The 24,982-nt window shown below is 36.0% G+C and overlaps 1 protein-coding gene and 1 pseudogene across 18 annotated transcripts in view; both read right to left on the reverse strand.

Moving 5' to 3' along the window:
* PPIP5K2 (diphosphoinositol pentakisphosphate kinase 2) overlaps window positions 1–24,982 on the reverse strand; it is an 83,111-nt gene that overhangs the window by 52,346 nt on the left and 5,783 nt on the right. For 13 of the 17 annotated variants that reach the window (XM_027545498.1, XM_027545494.1, XM_027545502.1 and 10 more), the window contains exons 2-13: window positions 22,425–22,811; window positions 19,323–19,518; window positions 16,611–16,701; window positions 15,424–15,509; window positions 14,210–14,364; window positions 11,314–11,415; window positions 7,788–7,949; window positions 6,311–6,432; window positions 2,578–2,679; window positions 1,029–1,115; window positions 421–496; window positions 228–337 (exon numbers count right to left, since the gene is read on the reverse strand). In XM_027545498.1, the coding sequence (XP_027401299.1) occupies window positions 228–337; window positions 421–496; window positions 1,029–1,115; window positions 2,578–2,679; window positions 6,311–6,432; window positions 7,788–7,949; window positions 11,314–11,415; window positions 14,210–14,364; window positions 15,424–15,509; window positions 16,611–16,701; window positions 19,323–19,518; window positions 22,425–22,556 (1,421 nt within the window). In that variant the 5' untranslated portion in view covers window positions 22,557–22,811. Of the gene's footprint in view, window positions 1–227; window positions 338–420; window positions 497–1,028; window positions 1,116–2,577; window positions 2,680–6,310; window positions 6,433–7,787; window positions 7,950–8,493; window positions 8,690–11,313; window positions 11,416–14,209; window positions 14,365–15,423; window positions 15,510–16,610; window positions 16,702–19,322; window positions 19,519–22,424; window positions 22,812–24,982 lie in introns of those variants that run through there. The other 4 variants (XM_027545507.1, XM_027545503.1, XM_027545509.1 and 1 more) reach the window with 3 other exon arrangements.
* On the reverse strand, window positions 12,086–13,556 carry LOC113894963 (annotated as a pseudogene). The gene has a single exon (XR_003511719.1). The product of XR_003511719.1 is annotated as a nuclease-sensitive element-binding protein 1 pseudogene (transcript).

The raw sequence follows: 24,982 nt of genomic DNA on the forward strand, positions 1-24,982 counted from the left end.
TCTCATCAAAATTAACACCATTATAAAACAGAACCTTCAATGTAACGATCTCTTTTCTCACTGGTAAAAATAAAAACTTATTAGACTTTCACTAATTTCACCTGATTTACAGTGAGAAAAAGCAAAATATATCGAACTGTGAAGGAAATTAACATGAAAAGTCACACATATTTTAAAAAAAAGAGCACTATAGTTATCAAAATTAAGGGTTTCAAAAGGATACTTACATCTCTAACACAGTCTTAAGTTGTTCAAGTTTTGATTTGTTTTCTTCAATTTCAGAATCATTATTTTGTCCCAGTTCCATAAGAAGTTGTCGTGCAATATCCAGCACTTCCTGTAAAAGGAATAAAGAACTGAATTTTTATGTAATTTTGCCATTAGTAGTTTAAAACCCAACAAGAAATCAACTGCACTTGCCTGTAATTGTTTCGGTTTTTTGAGTTTTAATTTCCCAGATTTATATCCATCACACTTTTCAAAGAGATCAAAGAATCTTATAAACGAGACAGAATACTGTTAGGCATTTGCAATAATATTATCTCTATAAAACAAGTAACTATAATAAATGATAGATAAGGGACTAAGATAATAATTAGTGACAGATAATGGACTTGGGGTCTATGGACTTCACATGTGTGTGCTCACTTTCACTCTACAGTATTACTCTTTTACTTGACTGATAAAACTTCGTATTTTCTTAAACCATATTAAGCTAATAATCACTAGATTAACTGAATAAAGTAATAAACTTCCATTTTATTAATTTTCATCTTTACAACACTAAATAAAAGCTAAGTCAGGATGATGACCATTTATGGATATTGCTACAGTAATTTTCTGATACTGATACACACAATTTAAGATGGATTTTGTTTCAATTTTATTTTTTCCAGTGGTTTAAATATTACTGGTCAAGAAATAGTGGCAGTCTTTCCTCATGATGTATTAATCAAAATAGATAAGAAACCATCAGAAATCTTGAATTATCACATCCTGTGAATTAAATTATTCCTCTTTAAACATACTTTTGATGCCTCACTTCCATTTTCATTTTTTGCTTTGGTGTTCGATCCCCATGACGAATGACGGCTATGACACATCTAAGTTCCATCCTTAAGTTAAAAAAGAAACAACATTCTCAATTTTCTAACAAAGATTTGTTATATAACTAAGATTAACACATCTAATTGTTTATTTGGAACTATCTTTTACCACTTCAAGATCGTTCCCATTAAGAACAGCGCTTGTAACAACTAGCTTTAATTTTATGAAGTCAATCCTAAAAAGAATTTAAGATGCTGGAGGGGGAGTAATATCAAGCTTGCTTCTTCTTCAGAGATGACTATACTAACTTTGGATACAAGCAAATGGACTATAATTCCCTAACTTCATTAATTACCTGCCCAGTGTGGTAGATCATTATACAGACAGATGTCATTAAATCAAACAAAATAAAGCTGCTATATTTATTTCGCCCATGTATGAAGAAAAGTATTTCAAACTTAAAATACTGGAAGATAAAACTGTCTTAGTAAGAATGAAAGGAAGTGAAAGTCGCTCAGTGGTATCTGACTTTTTGTGACCCCATGGAATTCTCCAGGCCAGAATACTGGAATGGGTATCCTTTCCCTTCTCCAGGGGATCTTCCCAATCCAGGTCTCCCACGTTGCAGGCGGATTCTTTACCAGCTGAGCCACAAAGGAGGGTTTAAACTACCATTTGTCAAATTATGAGACACAGAACACAACTCTCTAGAGTAAGTTACCGAAAATATACTTTGTATTAAATAAGTTTGGAAATACTGGTATAAAAACAAAATTAAGTATTTTTGTCCTCTCTTCTGCCCCAATCAGGTATCCTCAGAATATTTAACATGCTAACATAAAGCTCCTAGCTCACATGAATAACAAGTGAATTTTAGGTAGTAAATTTCACTAGAAATTTTATAAAACACTTTGGCAATACTGGTCTAAGTAATTTACTTCAAGATCTAACTATGTATTTTTCCTTTACATGCTAAGAGCACCAAAACTGTAAACCACTGACCATGAACCTTTAAGTAATATATCTGCTGGCACCTCCTTTATTCTTATGGCTCAATTCAACAGTTCTATAATTATCCAAAAATTTTTCGGGATTTTAACAACAGAAAAGATCTTTAGTCTAAATGCATGTGTGAGTGCTCAGTTGCTTGGCCGTGTGCAATTCTTCGTGACTCTATGGACCGGCGCCTGCTAGGTTCCTCTGTCCATGGGATTCTCCTGGCAAGTATACTGGAGTGGGTTGCCATTTCCTCCTCTAGGGAATCTTCTCGACCAAGGGATCTAACTCAAGGGATCCTGCATCGCCTTGCGTTGGCAGGAGGATTCTTTACCACTGAATCACCTGGGAAACTCTTTCATTCTAAATAGCCCATGTAAAAGCTTATAATCTATTTTTCCATCTGGAAAGTGAATCATATGAAAATATACAAAGTAAATTATTAAATATTATTCATATATGTAATCTTTATTGTGATAGCACAGGCCAACAGGGAAACACAAGGAATTTCTGAATGAAAATACTCAAACTTACATAGTTCCAGATGTAGTTGGTACAATCGGGATATCTTCAGCTTCTAAGGGTATTGACCAGGGGATATGAAATTGTGGAGCAAGCTCTCGCATTACAATATTCCTTCAAGACAAAAAAAGAAAACTTAAACTAGTTCATTTTAAGACAAACCTGGGTGTTAATGACATAAGAAAATCATAGAAGTTAAAGTCAAACTATCTAGTAATTATGTGAATACAGTACATAAAAAGTAAACTAAGAAAAAAATCAATCCTGATAAAAAAATTAGATTAGCAGTGCTAAACTGGTATATAGAACACAGCAATGGGATATCATGAATTTGGAATTTACTTATTTCCTTTTTAAAAATATAAATCACCTTGGATTCAAGTAAGTTCCTTGGTGGCTCAGATGGTAAACAATTCACTTTCAATGTAGGAGACGAGGGTTTGATCCCTGGGCTGGGAAGACCCCCTGGAGAAGGGAACAGCTACCCACTCCAGTATTCTGGCCTGGAGAATTCCATGGACAGAGGAGCCTGGCAGGCTAGTTTATGCGGTTGCAACTGAGTGACTTTCACTTTCATGTCACTAGAGTTGCCTATTTACTTCCACAGATTCTAAAATCCAAGATTATCTCTGTGGACACTGAGTATTTCTTACCAGCTTTTATTGATCACCTATAAGGAGACAGGGATCAAGATCATCCCCATGGAAAAGAAATGCAAAAACTCAAAATGGCTGGGGAGGCCTTACAAATAGCTGTGGAAAGAAGAGAAGTGAAAAGCAAAGAAGAAAAGGAAAGATATAAGCACATGAATGCAGAGTTCCAAAGAATAGCAAGAAGAGATAAGAAAGCCTTCCTCAGCGATCAGTGCAAAGAAATAGAGGAAAACAACACAATGGGAAAGACTAGAGACCTCGTCAAGAAAATCAGAGATACCAAAGGAACATTTCATGCAAAGATGGGCTCGATAAAGGACAGAAATGGTATGGACCTAACAGAAGCAGAAGATATTAAGAGGTGGCAAGAATACACAGAAGAACTGTACAAAAAAGATCTTCATGACCCAGATAATCACGATGGTGTGATCACTGACCTAGAGCCAGACATCCTGGAATGTGAAGTCAAGTGGGCCTTAGAAAGCATCACTACAAACAAAGCTAGTGGAGGTGATGGAATTCCAGTTGAGCTATTTCAAATCCTGAAAGATGATGCTGTGAAAGTGCTGCACTCAATATGCCAGCAAATGTGGAAAACTCAGCAGTGACCACAGGACTGGAAAAGGTCAGTTTTCATTCCAATCTCAAAGAAAGGCAATGCCAAAGAATGCTCAAACTACCGCACATTTGCACTCATCTCACATGCTAGTAAAGTAATGCTGAAAATTTTCCAAGCCAGGCTTCAGCAATACGTGAACCATGAACTTCCTGATGTTCCAGCTGGTTTTAGAAAGGGCAGAGGAACCAGAGATCAAATTGGCAACATCTGCTGATCATGGAAAAAGCAAGAGAGTTCCAGAAAAACATCTATTTCAGCTTTATTGACTATGCCAAAGCCTTTGACTGTGTGGATCACAATAAACTGTGGAAAATTCTGAAAAAGATGGGAATACCAGACCACCTGACCTACCTCTTGAGAAACCTATATGCAGGTCAGGAAGCAACAGTTAGAACTGGACATGGAACAACAGACTGGTTCCAAATAGGAAAAGGAGTTCGTCAAGGCTGTATATTGTCACCCTGCTTATTTAACTTCTATGCAGAGTACATCATGAGAAACGCTGGACTGGAAGAAACACAAGCTGGAATCAAGATTGCTGGGAGAAATATCAATAACCTCAGATATGCAGATGACACCACCCTTATGGCAGAAAGTGAAGAGGAACTAAAAAGCCTCTTGATGAAAGTGAAAGTGGAGAGTGAAAAAGTTGGCTTAAAGCTCAACATTCAGAAAACAAAGTTCACGGCATCCGGTCCTATCACTTCATGGGAAATAGATGGGGAAACAGTGGAAACAGTGTCAGTCTTTATTTTTTTGGGTTCCAAAATCACTGCAGATGGTGACTGCAGCCATGAAATTAAAAGACGCTTCCTCCTTGGAAGAAAAGTTATGACCAACCTAGATAGCATATTCAAAAGCAGAGACATTACTTTGTCAACAAAGATCCGTCTAGTCAAGGCTAGGGTTTTTCCTGTGGTCATGTATGGATGTGAGAGTTGGACTGTGAAGAAGGCTGAGCGCCGAAGAATTGATGCTTTTGAATTGTGGTGTTGGAGAAGACTCTTGAGAGTCCCTTGGACTGCAAGGAGATCCAACCAGTCCATTCTGAAGGAGATCAGCCCTGGGATTTCTTTGGAAGGAATGATGCTAAAGCTGAAACTCCAGTACTTTGGCCACCTCATGCGAAGAGTTGACTCACTGGAAAAGACTCTGATGCTGGGAGGGATTGGGGGCAGGAGGAGAAGGGGACGACAGAGGATGAGATGGCTGGATGGCATCACTGACTCGATGGACGTGAGTCTCAGTGAACTCCGGGAGTTGGTGATGGCCAGGGAGGCCTGGCGTGCTGCAGTTCATGGGGTCGCAAAGAGTCGGACACGACAGAGTGACTGAACTGAACTGAAAGCTATTTTAAATACCATTGCTCATTTTTAACAGATTTCTATTACAGTTTGCTAAAAAGGTTAACAATGAAAATTTTACGTAATTACAGGACATTTTTTGTTTTGCTTAAATTTAGCATTTATTCATGCTAAAATTTAACTGAGACCTGCTAAATTTTACTTTAAGGGTAAGTTCACAAACCTTTGAAATATACTATAATTGCTGACTCCAATGATTAAGATATATTTTAAAGTTTTAAGTTTTTTATGGCTTTGGCATAAGTATTTTGTCGTATATACTTTGAAATGGTTAAAAACAGTCTTTGTCAGGACTTCCCTGACCCCACGTGGGTTTGATCCCTGGTCTGGTCGACTGCTCCCCCCAGCACAGCTAAACCCGTGTGCCACAACTACTGAGCCTGTGTGCCTAGTCTCTGCTCTGCAGCAAGAGAAGCCACCAGTGAGAACCCTGCGCAGAGCCACACAGAGGAGCCCCTCCCTCCCTAACTAGAGAAAGCCTGCACATAGCAAAGAAGAGCCAGCACGGCCAAAAATAAAATAAATAAATAACGTCATAAATTGTCTTTCAAGTCTTCTAAATCAAGATGTATGAAAATAAGTCAAAGAATACAAAAATGGCATTTCTGTACACAATAATTTCTTTTATGCTCACTTGATAATCTCATGAGATTATTTTGAGTAACATATGCTTGTAGAAAGTTGAATCATTCAAGATTTCTAAATTCCAATTACTTCTATTTTATTCTCGTTACTTATTTCACGAATGTAAATTCTGTACCATAAAATACTATAATTACCTAACAAAAACTTGAGAAACAAGGTAATCTAATAAATCAGCTGTTTCGATGAATGATCAACCATCCCTGTGTAAATCATTGTTATACAGCGTTTCTACATCTATGAGGTTAAATACCTTTAAAAGTTTACACTGTTCATAAATTAATTTGTCTTACATAACCTGAAGTGTAATTCAGGATTTGGGGATGTCATTTTATGAACACGGATTTTTTACTCTAGAGTGCTTATAAAGCCCTGTTCATTTGATGTTTACAATTATTTGGTTTCTGAATACCGAGTATGCACTAACAAAAGTAAAGAGGAAGAAATATAAAGGAAAAAAACCTTACCCAAGTATTTTTGCACAATCATCATAATACTTCATGGAATTTTTCACAAAACTGAAGCCATTGACATCACAGACATAGGACTGTCCATTGGCCCGTAGCAAATCAAAGCCACAAACTGTTTGCTATTTAAAATAAATTATACATTTTAAAATTTCATTTAAGACTGAGTTTTCCAGTCTTATTAGAATACAAATTTTATAAGTGCCCTTTACTTCAAAATAAGCAAAAAACAAGGAAGCTACTTATTTGTAACTTGAATACTCTTAAAATATACAGCATATGCCACATGATTATTTAAATTCTTCTATGAAGTAAATATAGAACAATAATGCTTAAGAGACTAGAGAGGCCAAGAACTCAAGAAGCTTTTCAATTAATTTTTAATTAAAATACAAAAGTAAAAAAGTTTTAAAGTCTTTGATAAATTTTATGCTAGCAGAAATTCTAACTTCTTTAATTAAAAAAAAAAAAAAACCAAAAAGAAAAAAAAAGAGGAGAAAGCTTTGAAAACACAGCCCAGAAGAAATGTCCAATTATTCTTATGAATCTTTTAAATTCTGACAACTACACAGTTGTGAGCCCCTGAAACAAATTTACTTTATTTGGGAGATAACAGTTAAAAAGGTATAAATTTCCTGCTTAGGCTCTAGGAATTTTCTGATCTTCTAGGTTTTATGTTCAAACCATCATGTATTAGTATAATATGATTTTAAGTCATGGCTTTTGGAATCCTGGCATTACAAAGTTAAAACAGATCATATAAAAACCATATAAAACTATTAAAACATACTTTAGGTTACGATTCCTTCCATGAGAGACTTCAAATTATTAAGACACAAAGAATTTATTATTTAATAACTAGCAATATACACTAGTTTTAAGTTACATATCCAAGACAAGGCTTCAACAAGGTAAAGTTTATCCTCTATGAGATGCAAGTTGTACTACTTCTGTTTTAATCTTTACTGCACAGTATATCAAACCTTAATAATAGAGATTGAGAGAACAAGTCAAATATCTAAGTAAAAAGTTTTTATTAGTAGTTTTCACGAATATATTTTACTATATTTAACAGACCAAATGATCAACTGTGAAAGGTGGAAGACTTCCTTAAAAAAAAAAAAAATCGTATCAATTCTATGAGTAAATACTTACAACTAGTTCTGTTATAGGAGTATATTAAAAAAATACTCCTATAACTCTACCATTTCAGTTGTTTTCTTCTCTAATTGTAGTTTCTGAATAAACTGTCAGTTTCCTTCTATATAATGAAGAAAGAATAAGAAGGAAAGGCTTTCATTTATCATATATTCTTATTAATGGCAAGAATCTTTTGTAAAGTTCAAAAAAACTATTCAGATATACCAGTTCATTCTCTCTACTTTTCTTTCCTATTATAAGCCCAAACAACATCTCTTTCACTCAAAAAAGAAAATTCAAATTTTTACGAGTCTACATGGCTTGCATAACATCCTACCTTAAAAGCAAGGCAGACTTTCCAAGCAATTAATTTCTCTCGTGCATTGAGAATAACAGGGTATCTTACTTCTTTTCCTTCACTATCTCGTTCCACCTTGCCATCAAGTGCAGGAGATTTTCGAGCTTCAGCATGGGCATAATCTGGACCCACTGTGTAAACCTTTCAGAAATGTTAAAATATACACATTACTTTGAAAAGATATATATGTAAATATATAACGGCAAGCAACAAATTCAAATAAAAAACACCTCTGTTTCTAGGCAGTATTTTTTGACACATTGTTCTATTTCACGTGTGAAAATTCTCAACATTGGAAGAGGTTATAAGTAATTATACAGCAAAACTGGTAAAATGAGGTTCTGTTCTCTCTAAAAAATAATTATACTAAACATTATAAGGGAATACTAGAATGCATAATGCTGCGATCCTTCTCAAACTGTTTTAGTTTGACAAAAGGTATAAATGACTAAAAAAATTATAGAAGAAAGTAACTGCCAAAATAAAGATCTAAGCATGGAAGGAAGATTAATAAGGGCAACAAGAATTCAAAAGCAGACAGGGAAAGGCACTCTAGGCAAAGGTAATAAACGCAAAGGGCAGAGGAACGGAACAGCATGCCATATTCAGGTGAGAGTACATTATTTGCTATGGTTTCTACTGTAAGAAATAAGGTTTGTAGTACAGAGGGCAGGCCATGAAGTACCTTGCATGCCAGCCTTAAAAGTCTGATTACTACCTTGCGGTCAATGAGGATCCACAAGAGAATTTTTAAGAGGAGGCTCATGATTCAGTTTACACCTAAGAAAAAACTCTCTATTAGACTCAGAGAAGCAAAAGGCAAGGGAAAAAGGGAAAGATACACTCAACTAAATGCAGAGTTCCACAGAATACAAAGCAAAGATGAGAAGGTCTTCTTAAATGAACAATGCAAAGAAACGGGGAAACAACAGAATGGGAAAGACTGGAGATGTCTCGAATAAAACAGAGATATTTAGGGAACATTTCATGTAAGGATGGAAACATGAGAGGACAAAAAGCCTAAGAACCTAACAGAAGAAGAGATTAAGAAGAGGCAAGAATACACAGAACAATACAAAAAAGGTCTTAATGACCTGGATAACCATATGGTGTGGTCACTCACCTAGAGCCCAACATCCTGCAGTGTGAAGTCAAGTGAGCCTTTGGAAACATTATTACCAACAAAGCTAGTGGAGGTGATGGAATTCCAGCAGAGCTATTTAAAATCCTAAAAGATGATGCTGTTAAAGTGCTACACTCAGTATGTCAGCAAATTTGGAACACTTAGCAGTGGCCACAGGACTGAAAAAAGGTCAGTTTTCATTCCAATCCCAAAAAGTGCAATGCCAAAGAATGTCCAAACTATCATACAACTGCACTCATTTCACATGCGAGCAAAGTGAAAGTTGATCAGTCGTGTCTGACTCTCTGAGACCCCAGGGACTATTCAGTCCATGGAATTCTCCAGGCCAGAATACTGGAGTGGGTAGCCTTTCCCTTCTTCAGGGGACCTTCCTAACCCAGGGAACAAACCCAGGTTTCCCCCCACATTATAGGTGGATTCTTTACCAGCTGAGTCACAAGGGAAGCCAAAGAAAACTGGAATGGGTAGCCTATCCCTTCTCCAGTGGATCTTCCTGACTCAGGAATTGAAGCTGGTCTCCTTCATTGCAGGTGTACTCTTTACCAACTGAGCTATCAGGGAAGTCCACATTGTAGCAAGGTAACACTCAAAAAGTATTGTCACCCTGCTTATTTAACTTATACGCACAGTACATCATTCAGAATGCTGGGCTGGATGAATCACAAGCTGGAATCAAGACTGCTGAGAGAAATTTCAACAACCTCAGATAAGCAGATAATAGCAGAAAGGAACTAAAGAGCCTCTTGATGAAAGTGAAAGAGGAAGAGTGAAACAGTTGGCTGAAAACTCAACATTCAAAAAACTAAAATCATGGCATCCAATCCCATCACTCTGTGGCAAATAAAAGGGGAAAAACGTGGAAACAGAGACAGACTTTATTTTCTTGGGCTCCAAAATCACTGTGGACAGTGACTGCAGCCATGAAATTAAAGATGCTTGCTCCTTGCAAAGAAAGCTATGACAAACCTAGACAGTGTATTAAAGAGCAGATACATCAATTTGCCGACAAAGGTCCATGTAGTCAAAGCTATGGTTTTTCCAGGAGCCATGTATGGATGTGAGAGCTGGATCATAAAGGCGGCTGCACACTGAAGAATTGAGAGTCCCTAGATAGCAAGGAGATCAAACCGGTCCATCCTAAATGAAATCAGTCCTGCATATTCATTTGAGGACTGATGCTAAAGCTGAACGGAGAAGGCAATGGCACCCCACTCCAGTACTCTTGTCTGGAAAATCCCATGGACGGAGGAGCCTGGTGAGCTGCAGTCCATGGGGTCGTGAAGAGTTGGGCACGACTGAGCGACTTCACTTTCACTTTTCACTTGCATGCATTGGAGAAGGAAATGACAACCCACTCCAGTGTTCTTGCCTGGAGAATCCCAGGGACAGAGGAGCCTGGTGGGCTGCTGTCTATGGGGTCGCACGGAGTGGGACACGCCTGAAGCGACTTAGCAGCAGCAGCAGCAGCTGAAGCTGGAATGCCAATACTTTGGCCACCTGCTGCAAAGAACTGACTCATTAGAAAACACGCTGATGCTAGGAAAGACTGAAGGCAAGTGTAGAAGGAGGCAGCAGAATTTGAGATGGTTACATGGCATCACCAACTCAATGGACATGAATTTGAGTAAGTTCCAGGAAATGGTAAAGGACAGAGGAGCCTGGTGTGCTGCAGTCCATAGTGTCGCCGAGAGCTGGACACAACTTAGCGACTGTACGACAAGTTAGACACAGAGTCACTAAAGGTAAAGCAATTAAGACCTTATTTGTCACCAACAGAAATCACACCTATTTTTTTGTAATCACATTACAGTTGTCAAAGCTGTCTAAACACTTTTTACACTGATTGATGCTTAGAAACTGTGGTGGTTATTAGACTCTAACCCACCATATTTTGGATTGATTTTTAAATATTTTGATTAACTTTATTTCAATAAAATTTGTCTCCACTGTAATCCTCTGTGGTTTATTCTAAGCAAGGAGGAATATTATTCTATAAGAAGGCTCCATAGGCTTAGATTGCCAAAGACATTCATAATGTAAATAGATTAAGAATCTCTAGTTATAAAGAAAGAGAAACAAAATAGAGGTCAGAGATAGCCAACTAAATGGACTTCCCATATAGCTCAGCGGTAAAGTGTCTGCCTGCCATGCAGGAAATGGCAACCTACTCCAGTGTTCTTCCCTGGAAAATCCCACTGACAGAAATGCCTGGCAGGCTACAGTCCATGGAGTTGCAAAAGAGCCGGACATGACTTAACAACTAAACAACAACAACAACAGCAGCAGCTATTGTAAACTCTTTTTCTGATAGCACTGGTAAACTCAAAATACAAACTTAAAATATACTTTAAGCAATCCTACCTTAACATCAGTACCATCTGTAGGCATAAACTCTTCATATATATATGAGCCTGTTTTTCGTACATTGCTTTCTGGGGAGTAAACACTACTCCTACTGCCAATCTGAAAATAAAAGAAGTCTCTCAATGTAAAACCAAATTATTCTCCTCTTTATAAAATATTCTCTTTTACCATTTATTTCTATCATTGATATTCCAAAAATTGTTTTTAGTCTACAAATATTTAACAACACATTATGTAGTTGACACTACATTATTTCCTGCTATAACTTAAATAGCATAGAAATACAATGAACACTTAGAACAGTGTTTCTAAGATTTAACCATATTGCTGAAGGTAACTCTGCTTTGTCATTACTATAGAATTTTCCTCTGTATAAATATTCAGTAATTCATTCATTTGCCTATAATATATATCTAGGCTGTTTTCTAAGGTTTAGCTAGTAAAGCAATGTTGCTTCAAATGTTCTTTTAAATATTCCTGTGACAAGTATGTGCAGGAGTGTTCTATGGCATATACTCAAAGTGAAACCACTAGTGATAGAATACGCTCACATTCAACTTACAAAATAATGCCAAAACCTTTTAAAAACCATTTTTAATTAATTAGAGTCTCTCCAGCAATGTGTAGGTGCGCCCACTTATCTATAATTATCTACAACTCGGTATTGTCAGACTTAATATTTGCCATCCTAATGGACGTAGAACACTACCTCGGTGTGTTGCTGCTTTGCATTTCCATGACTGCTTATGAGTACATGTGCACTTTTTTTTTTTTTAAAGACCTTTATTAACAGGTGCTTGCAGTTTGACTTTTTTTTTTTAAATCAAGCTGTAAACTTTTATTACAAATTAAAAATGAGGTTCTTAAAAATCTCAACTTGACCAGATATGAAACAATTTAAAAACCTTTAAAGGTGTATTGAGAAAAAACAGGCTTTTTTTTTTTTTTAAACACGTTTGTCATTACCAAAAAGAGACGTCTTTAGTTAAAAATAATAAAAACCCCATGCTGCATAAATAATGCAGATAGTTCTAGTTATCTGGTCAACAGGCAAAAAGCAAGCACTTAAGGTCTTCAGCTCCAATCTTTTGTTCATTTCTTATTGCTGGAATTTCATGTTCATTTCTTCTTCTTGGATGACTAAACCGGATGATGGTAGAGATGGTAAACCGGCATTTACTCAGCCCCGCCCTGCTCAGCCTCGGGAGCGGACGAAATCTCCGCTGGTGGATCGGCTGCTTTTGTCTCTTTGCCATCTTGTGGTTTAGGGTTTTCTGGGCGTCTGCGTCGGTAATTGAAGTTACAGCGGTACCGACGTTGAGGTGGCTGCTGACCTTGGGTCTCATCTCCTTGGTTTTCCTTATCTTCTTCATTGCTGTCCTCTCTGGGCCCCTATGAAATACGTGGTCTGTAGCCCCGATACATATTCTGTCTCACTGGTCTACCTTGTTCTCCTGCACCCTGGTTGTCAGCACCCTCCATCACTTCTCCCCGCACAGGAGGGCTGGAGTACTGTGGTCGACGCCCATAGGGTCTCCGCATGTAGTAAGGTGGGAACCTCTGCCTGCGGTAGGTAGGGCCGGCGCTGTTGGGCCTGGCCTTTGGGAGCGCTCTCTGATACCTCATTCTTTTCCCCACTCTCACTATTCTGGTAATTCTGCTGGTAATTGCATGGAGGACCCCTGCGACGTGGATAGCGTCTATAATGGTTACGGTCTGCTGCGTATTTACTGCCTTGAACTGGAACTCCACCAGGTCCTGTAACATTTGCTGCCTCCGCACCCTTTCCTCCTTCAACAACATCAAACTCCAGTCTCTCCATCTCCTACACTGCGAAGGTACTTCCTGGGGTTATTCTTCTTTATGGCAGTCTGGTGTACAAATACATCTTCCTTGGTGTCATTCCTGTTGATGAAACCATATCCGTTTCTTACATTGAACCATTTTACTGTTCCCAAAACCTTCGTTGCGATGACCTTCTTGTCCCCGCTGGCAGGCGCCGCCAATGTGAGGCCGCCCAGGCTGCCACTCCCTGCGCCGCTGCCCGTCCTGCTGGGCTTGGTGTCAGCAGCGCTGAGGACCTGGGAGGCGCAGCGCGCGGGGGGGCGGTGGCTGGTCTCGGCCTCGCTGCTCATAGTTGCGGTGATGGTGACTTGGGCCGGCTGCGGCAGCTGCGGCTCCTCCCAGGGTGTGATGGTAACTAGGCCGGCGGTGGGGCAGCTCATGGCTCTCTGGGGTCCGCTCTCCGCTCCCGCTCGAACTCACATGTGCACTTTTAATACTGAGTGAGTGAGTGAGTGAAGTTTTGCGACCCCGTGGACTGTGGCCCCCCAGTCTCCTCCGTCCATGGGATTCTCCAGGCAAGAATACTGGAGTGGGTTGCCATCTCCTTCTCCAGGGTTTAATACCGACATACTGCTAAGTTATATTTCAGAAGAAATATTGCGATAACAACGTCTGGGCTTATGCTCGTTTCCCAACTACCTCAATCTTTTTGATCTTGCTGATTCAAAAAGTAATTTAATGTCATTATCTTTTGGACTTGATTTACTTTTTTTATTATGGGTGCAATTTTGAGCATACTTTCATGTATTATTTTTTCTAGGAACTATTCATTTGTAGGCCATTTTTCTAAAAAAATGCTGATCTTTACCTGAAATTCTCATATGATAGATTCATAAATGGAAGGCAGAAAGAAGATCTAGTAACTTTCTTGGTATTTTGTACGTAAATTTAATAACTAAAATGATGCCTTGTTTCTCTAATGATGACATTAATTTATCTCTCAATGATACATTCTTAAACATAGTTTTACTAAATACTTGATTACTTTTAGTAAAATTTATGCAACAATGTATAAAGAACAGTAGTCACTAGGCTAACAAAAGTTTACCTTTCGAAAAAGTCTTTGACTTCCACCACCAGCAGAGGTTGGATAATAAATGTAAACATTGTGATCTTCTGCACTGACTGGCTTTTCTACAAATGGCTTTTGGAAAACTTCCCCATTTACTTCTACATGATCTTCCCCTTCAATCAGATTGCATTCTATAAATCAAACATAATTGCAAGAAAAACGTTACATACTGCTTAGTACCTAGATATAACCACAATATTATTATTGAGGACTTGTTCTCTAGAACAGAGGTTACAGAGAAACCGAACTGTGGATGATGCACTGATTTGTGTGTGTGTGGCTGCGCCGGGTCTTCGGCCACACGCGGGCCTCCTCTCTCAGGGGGCTTCTCCTGTGGCGGAGCACGGCTCCGGGTGTGTGGGCTTCGGCAGCTGCAGTGTCTGGGCTCAGGAGTTGGGGCACACAGGCTTAGTCGCTCTGTGGCACGTGGAACCTTCCCGTACCCGGGATCAAGCCCTTGACTCCTGCGTTGGCAGGGAGATTATTTACCAATGGACTACCAGGGGAGTCCTTGATTTGATTTTAATTAAAAATATTTATGCAGATGTATACCAGCATTTATTATCTATGATGACACAAGGAACTATATTCTTCAAAAACCTAATGGACCTGCTATAATGCTGGTATCTGGGTTTTAATCAAAATTGCTCTAATGTACAATATGGTCACTAAAATTCCCCCAAAATACTGTTATCAGAACATTCAATATTAAAACAAATAAGCATTTACCTTGCCCTTTTACACTATGTGTAACTTACATGCTATGCTGTAAATAAGCAGGAAAATGAAGCAAAAGGTGCTTTAAAATATTAATATTTCAAAATTCTTACTCATTAGAAGTTTAGTTGTGGCATACTAGCATGAAGTTTCTAAGACTTAATTCAACTGTTATACACTCACTTACCCCAATCAATACAAATTTATTATGTAAAAATTCTTCCTTATGATTCTCAGATATATCAAATACACACCCAATAAATATATGATATACACCTCCTAGTTATAGTTAGCCTTCTAGCTCATAATGTCCCATTTTAATTGAAATTTAATTGCCTATTTGGATCATTTAAAAAAAATTGAATAGAATGCATAAGCTGTTTAAATTCTATTTAATTATAGAGGAGAGTGGCTCAGAAGTCTTTGGTAAGAGACTTTTAAAAGAGAGATTGTTTAAAATCTCTTACTCTTACCTTTAGGATTATTTGGGTCACGGTTCAAAATTGCATAACGAGGAAGCAAAATACCTTCAGCTTGAAGAATACTATACACTTCTCTCCTGAAGGAAAAAGAGAATACCCTTATTGTTTTGCTAATGTTTCATGATAAGTATATTACTGTACTATTCATAAAGTATATTACTACTTTTCTACCACTAAAAAAGTCATGTATATAGTCTTTCTTTATAAGTAAACAAATGTCATTTAAAATACTGAAGAAATGTATTCCAAGGAAATATTCAGTAATATTAGAATAAAAGTGTATGCACAAAACTTTCTGTGGCATATTAAAATACTAATTTTTAAAAGAGGGAATGTAAATGTATAAAACAGAAACAGCTAATTAAAGTTGCTATATCACAGTGACAAAATATCACCTAAAGTATTAAAAATCTTATATTCAAAAAATATTTAATGACATGGAAAAATGTTTATGGTCTTTAAAGAGAACACTGATTCTAATTCTGTAAAATGTGAGTGCATGTATATATTGCTTTCTAAATTTCTGAAAAAATATGGTAGATGCAGTGGCAGGGTTAAATTAAATGCCTTTCTTCATTTTATTTTCTAAATTTCTCAAAATGAATGGAGACACATATGCACTCCCACATAAATTTACATTTGTAATATATAGACATCTATTAATATGAAAACCTTGGAAAAATGTTATAAAATTTCAGATATTAATAATATTGCTAAGAAAGGAAAAAAAATAGAAAAAAACTATAAGACCTTATACTTTATATAGCATTTTCTTATATATAACCTCTTACTGTAATGCTAACACAGAATAAAATAGAAAGCTAGTGAAATTATAAGGGTAGCCATTAATAGCATCAATTAAATGCAATATATGCATTTGTGTTTTACAATTTCTCTTAAATATCTATGCTTTTGATCTGTTAAATGAATTGCTAAGATACATAGGAACATATTTCTCAAAATGGTTCCACTTTACCATAGTTTCTTCATCTATAAAACTGGATACAAATATTTATTACTAAGTATTATTTCAAAGATATCACAAATTTACATATATATATATATATACACACACACACACACACACACACATAAAAGCACTGGTACCATGCCAGCTTAGGTAGATACTAAATAAATGTTGATTTTCCTCCCTTACTTCAGCCAACTTAACCACTCACCTATCTTGTATGAGATACTGCATATTCAAGTCATTGATTACAAATGGATTCCTGAGTTTGGCATAGGCAACTGCTTTGTCCAGTGGAAATCCTAAGAATACATATTATTAACATATTCTGTACAATCGCAAGATAAGTTGACATCTCTAACTTAATCAACTTTAATTTATGCCACATCCCATAAAAGACTAATTTCATTATGCATATAGCTGTTTTTTATAAGACATAGAATAATAAACACATAAAACTTGATTTATCTTGTACTATTAAATAAATCTTATTTGTTCTTAATTTGATTGGTAAGGCACAGCAAGCCAGTAGTTATGTAACTCCATTTAGAGTACTGATATGTTTAGTTGATGCTTCAAAGTCAGCTGACAGAAGGTAAGACTACCTCATACACAAACAGAAATCTATACATAAATAACACAATTGCATTACAATCATCTGGTGGTCTTTTTTAAAAAGTTTATGTGACTCCTCACTAAAGATATTTTGATGCTATACACACAAATTAGCTGATAATTCAAAAACTGAGGCATCTTTAAAAACAGCAAAAGAAAAAATTAATTTATATTCAACAGACATGCTCTAAATATAAAATATATGAGAACATACTTGCTGTTATTGATACTAGGTCAATGTTAACACACCAGAAATTAAGTTCTTAAAATTTCTAGACTTTGGTAAAATTACTAATTACAATGAAAAATCAAAAAGCAGATATAATAAGAGATTTTAAATTATTTTAATGGTTATATTTCACTTTCTGTATTGACACTAAAAGACTCCGATTCTATTCATCAACATGTATGATTAAGAATGGCAGGATATGAGAACTTAAAAGCATAAACTAGGGTTCAAATCCTAACTCTATCTTTCATTAGCTGTGTGACCTTGGGCAAGTTTATTTCACATCTCTAAGTCTCCAATTCCCAGCTGTAAAGGAATATTTTAACAGTCTTACCTAGAAAGGTCTTTGGGAAATCAAATAAAATAGTCCATATGAAACATTTATTACAGTATCTGGCATAATAAATATTCAATAAATGTTAACTTATTATTCCCTAAGTAACAATATTTTAATATACATCTTTTCTAAGGAAAAGGGTAACAGTCAGCAGGCACACATAGTATTTAACTATAGTGTGCTGCAGTGTATCTGTGAAGACACAATTTTGTAGCATTATCAGAATAGTTAAGAGAGGAAGTGTTAAACCTGCAGTTAAAAAAAAACAAAACTATGGTTAGTTAAAAAAAAATTTATTTCTAAATTAACATTTAAATACTCTATACCAAGAATCACTTGGCCACAAATCACAGACCCTTCCAGTATTATGACTAAGAATTCATCACTTAATGTAAAGATATCACAATGTCTATGGTTTGAAGCCTTCTAACAGAATTCAGGAAATAAGAAAACCCTATATAGTCATTACCCTGCTTTTGCTGCTGTTAAAGAGACAGCATACAGGATATGACCTTAGGTAGCAGCTAGATTTTATAAGCAAATAACTAATTTTTACTTAATAAATATGAAGAACCATGTGATAGTAAGAGAAGAACACCTTACCCTCCAGGTTAAGCAAACTTTTAAGATTCTCTGAAATGAGTACCTTCAGTCTGTAAAGAAGACCAGGGCTTTGGCTTCTACATGAAATAATGAAAATCGATACATATCTCCTCTACGGGAATACAGTTTTAACCTGCTGCATCCCCTTATTGCTAAAGGCAATGCTTTTTAAACACCTACTTACAGTGAAACTTTAACACAACTGGAGGTCACATAGTTTGGTAACAAAAATGATTTAATGTGAATACATTTATTATATGAGTGCATATATTTTAGAGTTCTAAGTGAAAACTCAGATTCTTCGGTTATAAATTTTCAGATATACACTTAATAACTTTTGATTAGTGCACTTTGTCTGACTCTGTGACTGATGGACTGTAGCCCACCAGGCTCCTCTGTCCATGGGATTCTCCAGGCCAGAGTACTAGAGTGGGTTGCCATTCCCTTCTCCAGGAGATCTTCCCAACCCAGGGATCGGACCCAGGTCTCTGGCATTGCAGGTGGATTATTTACCATCAGAGCCACCAGGGAAGCCCAAACTATGAAGTAATACCTAAGCTTAATTGCTATTTCAGTGTGATTTATAAAAAACAGCAAACAAAATAAAAATTCAAATATTATGTTCTTAAGAGATAAAGTATGAATAAGTATAGGAGAAATGATAGATCATTTTCTGTATGGTAAAACATATTGGTTTATAATACTCAAAAATCAGTAATTTATTCCAAGAAACTTAAGAGTTGCAAACAAAAATATACATTCAAAAGTTCATCACAACCCTATTTTTAATAGTAAAAACTGAAAAACCATCTTACTTTTAGGATATTGGTTAAGCATAATATATTACATCCACAGGATGATACATGATCATACCATGAAAAACTAGCTTTTTTGACGAATGAGATAAAAGGAGAAACCTGCTTGATGTAATTAGGTTAAAAATTAAATATACAATTACAAATACATTATAACATTAAATGTGTTTTTAAAAAATAAACACAGAAAAAAGACTGGAAATATATCAAAATGTTAATATCACTTATCTGTGAGACTAGGTGAGTTTAATTTTATTTTTCTATTTTATCTATTAGTTTTATAGTCAGAGAATGAAGAGGTTTCCCTCCCTGTTTTTTTAATACCTTTAGAATGAAAAGAAATAAGACAATCACACAAAGGCCAGTTTTCCACTGGTTCATTCAAAATAACATCCTCTTCAAATACTACTACTGTGATATATTTAAATAAGGAGATCCGTTCGAGAATTTCCTTCATTGGTTTGGATTTGGATTTCTTTGCCATGGAACATATTCCAACCACAATCTGCCTTTCCGGAGGCTAAAACAAAAAGAAAACAAAAATAAGGTTGACTTGATAACATCTCCAAAGTACAGCTATTTTAAATCTCTCTCAGCAGTAGATAAAGCATGCAATGAATCAATAGAAGTGACAAATTAACCAAACGGACCTTTTTCAAGATTATATTGTTGTTACAAAAAAATAGGTTTATACAAAGGTCTGGAAAATTTTTTTTTGAGTTTCAGAACACCACTACAATTTTCATTTAGTTTTCAAACTTAAATACTTTTTTAAGTGGCTCAGGCATTTATTTGCCTTCTTCACACCAAAACAGAGCAAGGCCTAAAATAAAAAGGACAATGGGAGAGAGATAAAGAACTCTCTTCCCTAAAATAAGAAGTTCTCATTACAAAGCTATGCGGTGTTAAACTACTTTTGTAGATTGAATGTATGTTGATCACCAATAAAAACTTAAAAGGAAATTCTAGAGAAAGCCACACTGCTAAACAGAGGTGTCTATGCTCTTGACACCCAAATCTTCATACTCAACATAACTAGTTTACAGGGTTGCTCATCTCAAGCACCCTTGCGACAGCTCAAATGCCATGATTCAGCCTGAAATTTAAAATGCAGAATACAGAAACAACTTATGAGGTTCTATAATTATTCAAGATTCACCCTAAGGTCTTTGCTTTGCATTCTATTTCAGGTCTTCTCTCTTCTGTATTTCATATGACATTATAATCTGGGCTCAAAAGTATTTCACTAGACTTTCTTATTATAAGTAACACTGGATAACACATGAATTGTTCTTCATGCTTAGCACTGTTTGTTTATTGCCCCTCTCATGAAATTTAGAGTTCAAAATTGGTACTGGATTTGATGTTACCAAAGACTGTAAATCCTAACCTCCCTAGGATCTGCTTTCACTCTCTGATCATTCACTTTTATGTTCTTCTTCAGTTCTTTCCTGATCAAAAGCCTTGACACATCGCATTATGATGTTCCTAATGTAGACTTCCCCAGTCAACAAGAGTACTCAACCTAACATCTTTGATATCTTAAAAACAGAACAATCCAGAACATATCATTTCTTCAACCTACTGGTCAAATGAACCAAATCAAGCTCCTCAGAAGTAACAACTATGCACCACCAATGTGAACTCAGTTTAATTAATACCAGTCTTCCAAGAACTATGCTAAACACTGAAGCGTTACGTATATAGGAACTACCTGTCTTCAAGCGCTTTGAATCTAACAGGGAACACAGTAATACAGTTCATGATGATAATAGAAGTATAGACGTCAAAGTATAGAAGTAGTACTGATGAAGAAACATTCAAGTTCCTCACAGGAAAAAGAGCCAAGGAGAGGGCAAAGAACAAACAACATGAAATCTGAGGTTTTGAAGAATAAAAAATCATTCACAAGGTATCCAAAAAGGAGAGACATTTCATAGAGGTCAAGGAGTACTTAAAATAGTAGAGAGGCACAGGACAAGATGGAGTATGTGGGAAATAATCTGATATTGCCAAAACATAAAAGGCAGAAGAGAAGACAGACAAGTGCAGTTCTAAACATAGGAGAAATAAAAGTCCTTATATGGAAGAAGACTCGACATGATTTACCAGTGCTATTCTCAATGTGCTCAGAAGAACTCTAACAAAGAGGTAAGGGCAGCAGAGGCAGAATCAATAGTACTTTCCAGTCTAAGTCAGTCAGAGAAGCTCTCCTTTTATGTTACTGGACTTCTACATGAGACTTTAGATGAAGAAGTTTTAGCTGATATGAAGTTTGAAAATCATCGCTTTTTTCCTAGGGGTGAGATGTGGGGTGGGATAGATTTTAAACGGGTGACAGCCTGATTTTGCATTTCAAATATGTGTAACTGCACGTGAAAGCTGTTATTAAATAACTATGACAATATTTGAAATCATCTAATAACTATTTTTAGTACATTTTTACTACTTAAATCAAGTATAACACATTTTTGTTTCAAAATGAAATTCTCTTTTCAATTGGGAATATAAGAAAAACATATTTTAAGTTTGTATTTTAAATCAGTTCTATACATGTCAAGAGACAAAAATGATGAGCAATAAAAATGTTGAGCTAACTATAGCAAAATAAACATAATAAATGTTTAAGATTTGGTATGGTTTATACACATACAAACTCCCATAGATTCTTGAGGTAGTTTCTCCTAGCTACACAGTTTAGACTTCTGAATAGTTAATAGGGATATCTTCAGGTTAATAAGCACCACTGTGTTGACAACATGGCAAACTTAATGAACTGGGTTAAGCTGTCTTCTTTAGGACCTTTATTCTTGATATATTTGTTATGTACTTCTGCTGCTCCTGCTAAGTCACATCAGTCGTGTCCGACTCTGTGCGACCCCATAGAAGGCAGCCCACCAGGCTCCCCCGTCCCTGGGATTCTCCAGGCAAGAACACTGGAGTGGGTTGCCATCTCCTTCTCCAATGCATGAAAGTGAAAAGTGAAAGTGAAGTTGCTCAGTCATGTCCAACTCTTAGCAACCCCATGGACTGCAGCCCACCAGGCTCCTCCGTCCATAGGATTTTCCAGGCAAGAGTACAGAAGTGGGGTGCCATTGCCTTCTCCGGAACTCTTTTCACTTATGGCCCTGATTACTCTCTCTCCTTGTCACTTTTTCTCCCCAGCCCTGTGTTATACAAGGCATACCACTGAAAGATACTAAAATAGTCATTATGAAACAACTTAGAAATGTGACCTCTAATTGTCTTCCTGAAGCACTATAGAGTCAATAGTGTTACTAATGAAACACAGTACGTTTTGTCAGTTTAAAAATTTCCAAATTCAATGTTGAGGGAAAAAAAAGTCTTCCCTGTTTAAGACAATGGTATCAATTCCCCTTCACAGTGATCAGTAAAAAGCTTATTGGTCTTCAAGCAAACACTTACAGACTCATCTTCCTCCTCCTCATCTTCATCTGCATGGTGGAAGAAGTGTCGATAATTTCCAGCGTTTATTTCTGTATCTTCAGGTCCAACAAAGAATCTGGGGGCTTCACTCATTTTTATTTCATTTGACATAAATATAATTTAAACGTGCTATGCTAAAACTGTTTCTAAATACACAGTACCTGAAAAAAGCATTCTCTCTATACTAACTGACACATGGGTCTGTTGCAGCTTGTTTCTGCTTATACAATCACTTGAACGTGTGATGACAGTTAGTTGGCAAGTGTTCATTTGTTCTCAGATATCATTACTTCATTGTTGATGCAGTTTAAAAGACAAAGATAGTGAGGCTACTTCTTCAGTGAGTTGATATGGCAATCCTTTTACCTAAAAGGCAATGAAAAACTTAATTTTGGAGACTGTACTTCAAAAATACTCAAGTAAAAATAACTTTGACATTTGTAAAATCATTACCAATAACTTGATTTACAAATGAAAAGACACTTTCTCTCATAAATTTGAGAAATTTATACTCTCATCTTCAATATACATACTGAATATTTGACAAAGATGATACAAGATAACAAGATTAAAAAAAAGACTACACTAAATTCCTCAAGTCTAAAAATGCCTAATGAATTAAGAGAAAATTACTCAAATTATAACAAAATCATAAAAAGACAAATCCCTCTGGACACAGTGTAGTAATATCTGAAGAGCATGGCAAAAAACAGATGAAATATAATGCAGGCTTAAAAACGACTGACAACTATATAACAATCTAAAATTACATTAAATAAATTTCTAAAAGGCTTCAATTTGTAAAAGTTCAATCTGCAAACAGGTTTTTTGGGAACCATAACCATTCTGCATTTTGGTCTCATATATAAATCAACAAAACAATATTAGAACGAAAACAAGATTTCATTATAACAGCAGCTCTTAAACTTTTAGCGCCAAAAACTCTTTTGCAATACTGTATAATAACTATAAATGAAATACAACCTTTAAAAATTGTGAATCACTGTATTGTATACTTGGGTGGTCTCAGGGAGTTGGTAATGGACAGGGAGGCCTGGAGTGCTGCAGTTCATGGGGTCGCAAAGAGTCGGACACGACTGAGCGACTGAACTGAACTGAACTGAACTTACATAATTGTTGGTTAATCACTAAGTCATGTCCAACTCTTCTGCAACCCCATTGACTGTAATCCACCATATTCCTCTGTCCATGGGATTTCCCAGGGAAGGATACTGGAGTGGGTTGTCATTTCCTTCTCCATAGAATCTTCCCACACAGGGATCAAGCCTCCGTCTCCTGCACTGGATTCTTTACCACTGAGTCAAAGGGGAAGACCTAACTTACATATTATGTCAACTATACCTCAATTTATAAAAGTTTAAAGTAAAAAATAAAGCCTAAAAAAATAAAGATCTTTGGCAAATCTACTAAAATCTATGAATCTTCTCAGAAAAAAATGCACATGTACACTAAATTCTGCAAGCAACTGCATGTGATTGACAGAACATCCAAACTTTTCCACAAGAACTGATGCCCATGAACATCAGTTTAAGAACTATCATAACAGTGATATAACCACAAAATATTCCTTAGCAAAGCTGTTTACATGTACTCGGTTCCTTGGTTATGTTAAAACTAAAAACTACCAAGATGAAATTACTGGATTAAATATTCTTAACAGTTGAATGATAAGCTAGAATTGCAAACCATAATGCCAAAAGTCCTATTCCTAAAGGTCTAATTCCAGTTTAATTGGTGATTCCCTATGAAACATTAAAACTAGTTTACCTAGCCAGATTTGCCTTTATCCACCTTTAAAACTGTAACTACATTGTTATGAAATTTTAAAGTTTGTGATTAAAGAATAAAAGCTGAAATAATTCACTTTATATATCAGTGCTTTTTATTCCTATTTCCCTTGCACTGTTTCATGTATAAAAGATGTGTGCTGAAAACAAACAAAAGAAAGTTTCCAACTGTAAAACTTGGAGGTAAGTTGATCTCAGTTTTCTTTTCTATCAAAAGGCAAACATTTTTGGTTTCTTTTTACTTTTTTACTCCTCCTATCCATCTAAAACTAGTCTAATATTTACTAACAGAAAGGGCATGCATTTTAGAGTCAAGATATACCTATTTAAATCTTTCATTAAATGACAGATTATGCTAGTTTCTCTAAGTCAGTTTCTTCATCTATAAAAAAAGGGAGTATCATAAAACCCTGTACTTTTGTGAACAGTAAGTAAATGTTTGGTATAGACTAAGCACTCAAACTTTTGCTTCCACAGGCACTCTACAAACTACGCTCCTTACTAACGTAACATGAAAACTGAACAGAATGAATATTGCCCATTATTTATGGATGTAAATCTATTCAACAAATAACTTTTAACCTATTGTAGAGAAGGTACAGTATTAGATGTGGCAATACAAAGTAAACATGAACCTTTTTCTTAAGGAGCTTAAGGTCTAGAAGGAAGACAGCCAAGTAGATGAACATTTTCTGTTTTAATGTGGTAAGTGCACCAACAAAGCTGGAC

The sequence above is a fragment of the Bos indicus x Bos taurus genome, chromosome 7 (assembly GCF_003369695.1).
Source record: "Bos indicus x Bos taurus breed Angus x Brahman F1 hybrid chromosome 7, Bos_hybrid_MaternalHap_v2.0, whole genome shotgun sequence".
NCBI lineage: Eukaryota > Metazoa > Chordata > Mammalia > Artiodactyla > Bovidae > Bos > Bos indicus x Bos taurus.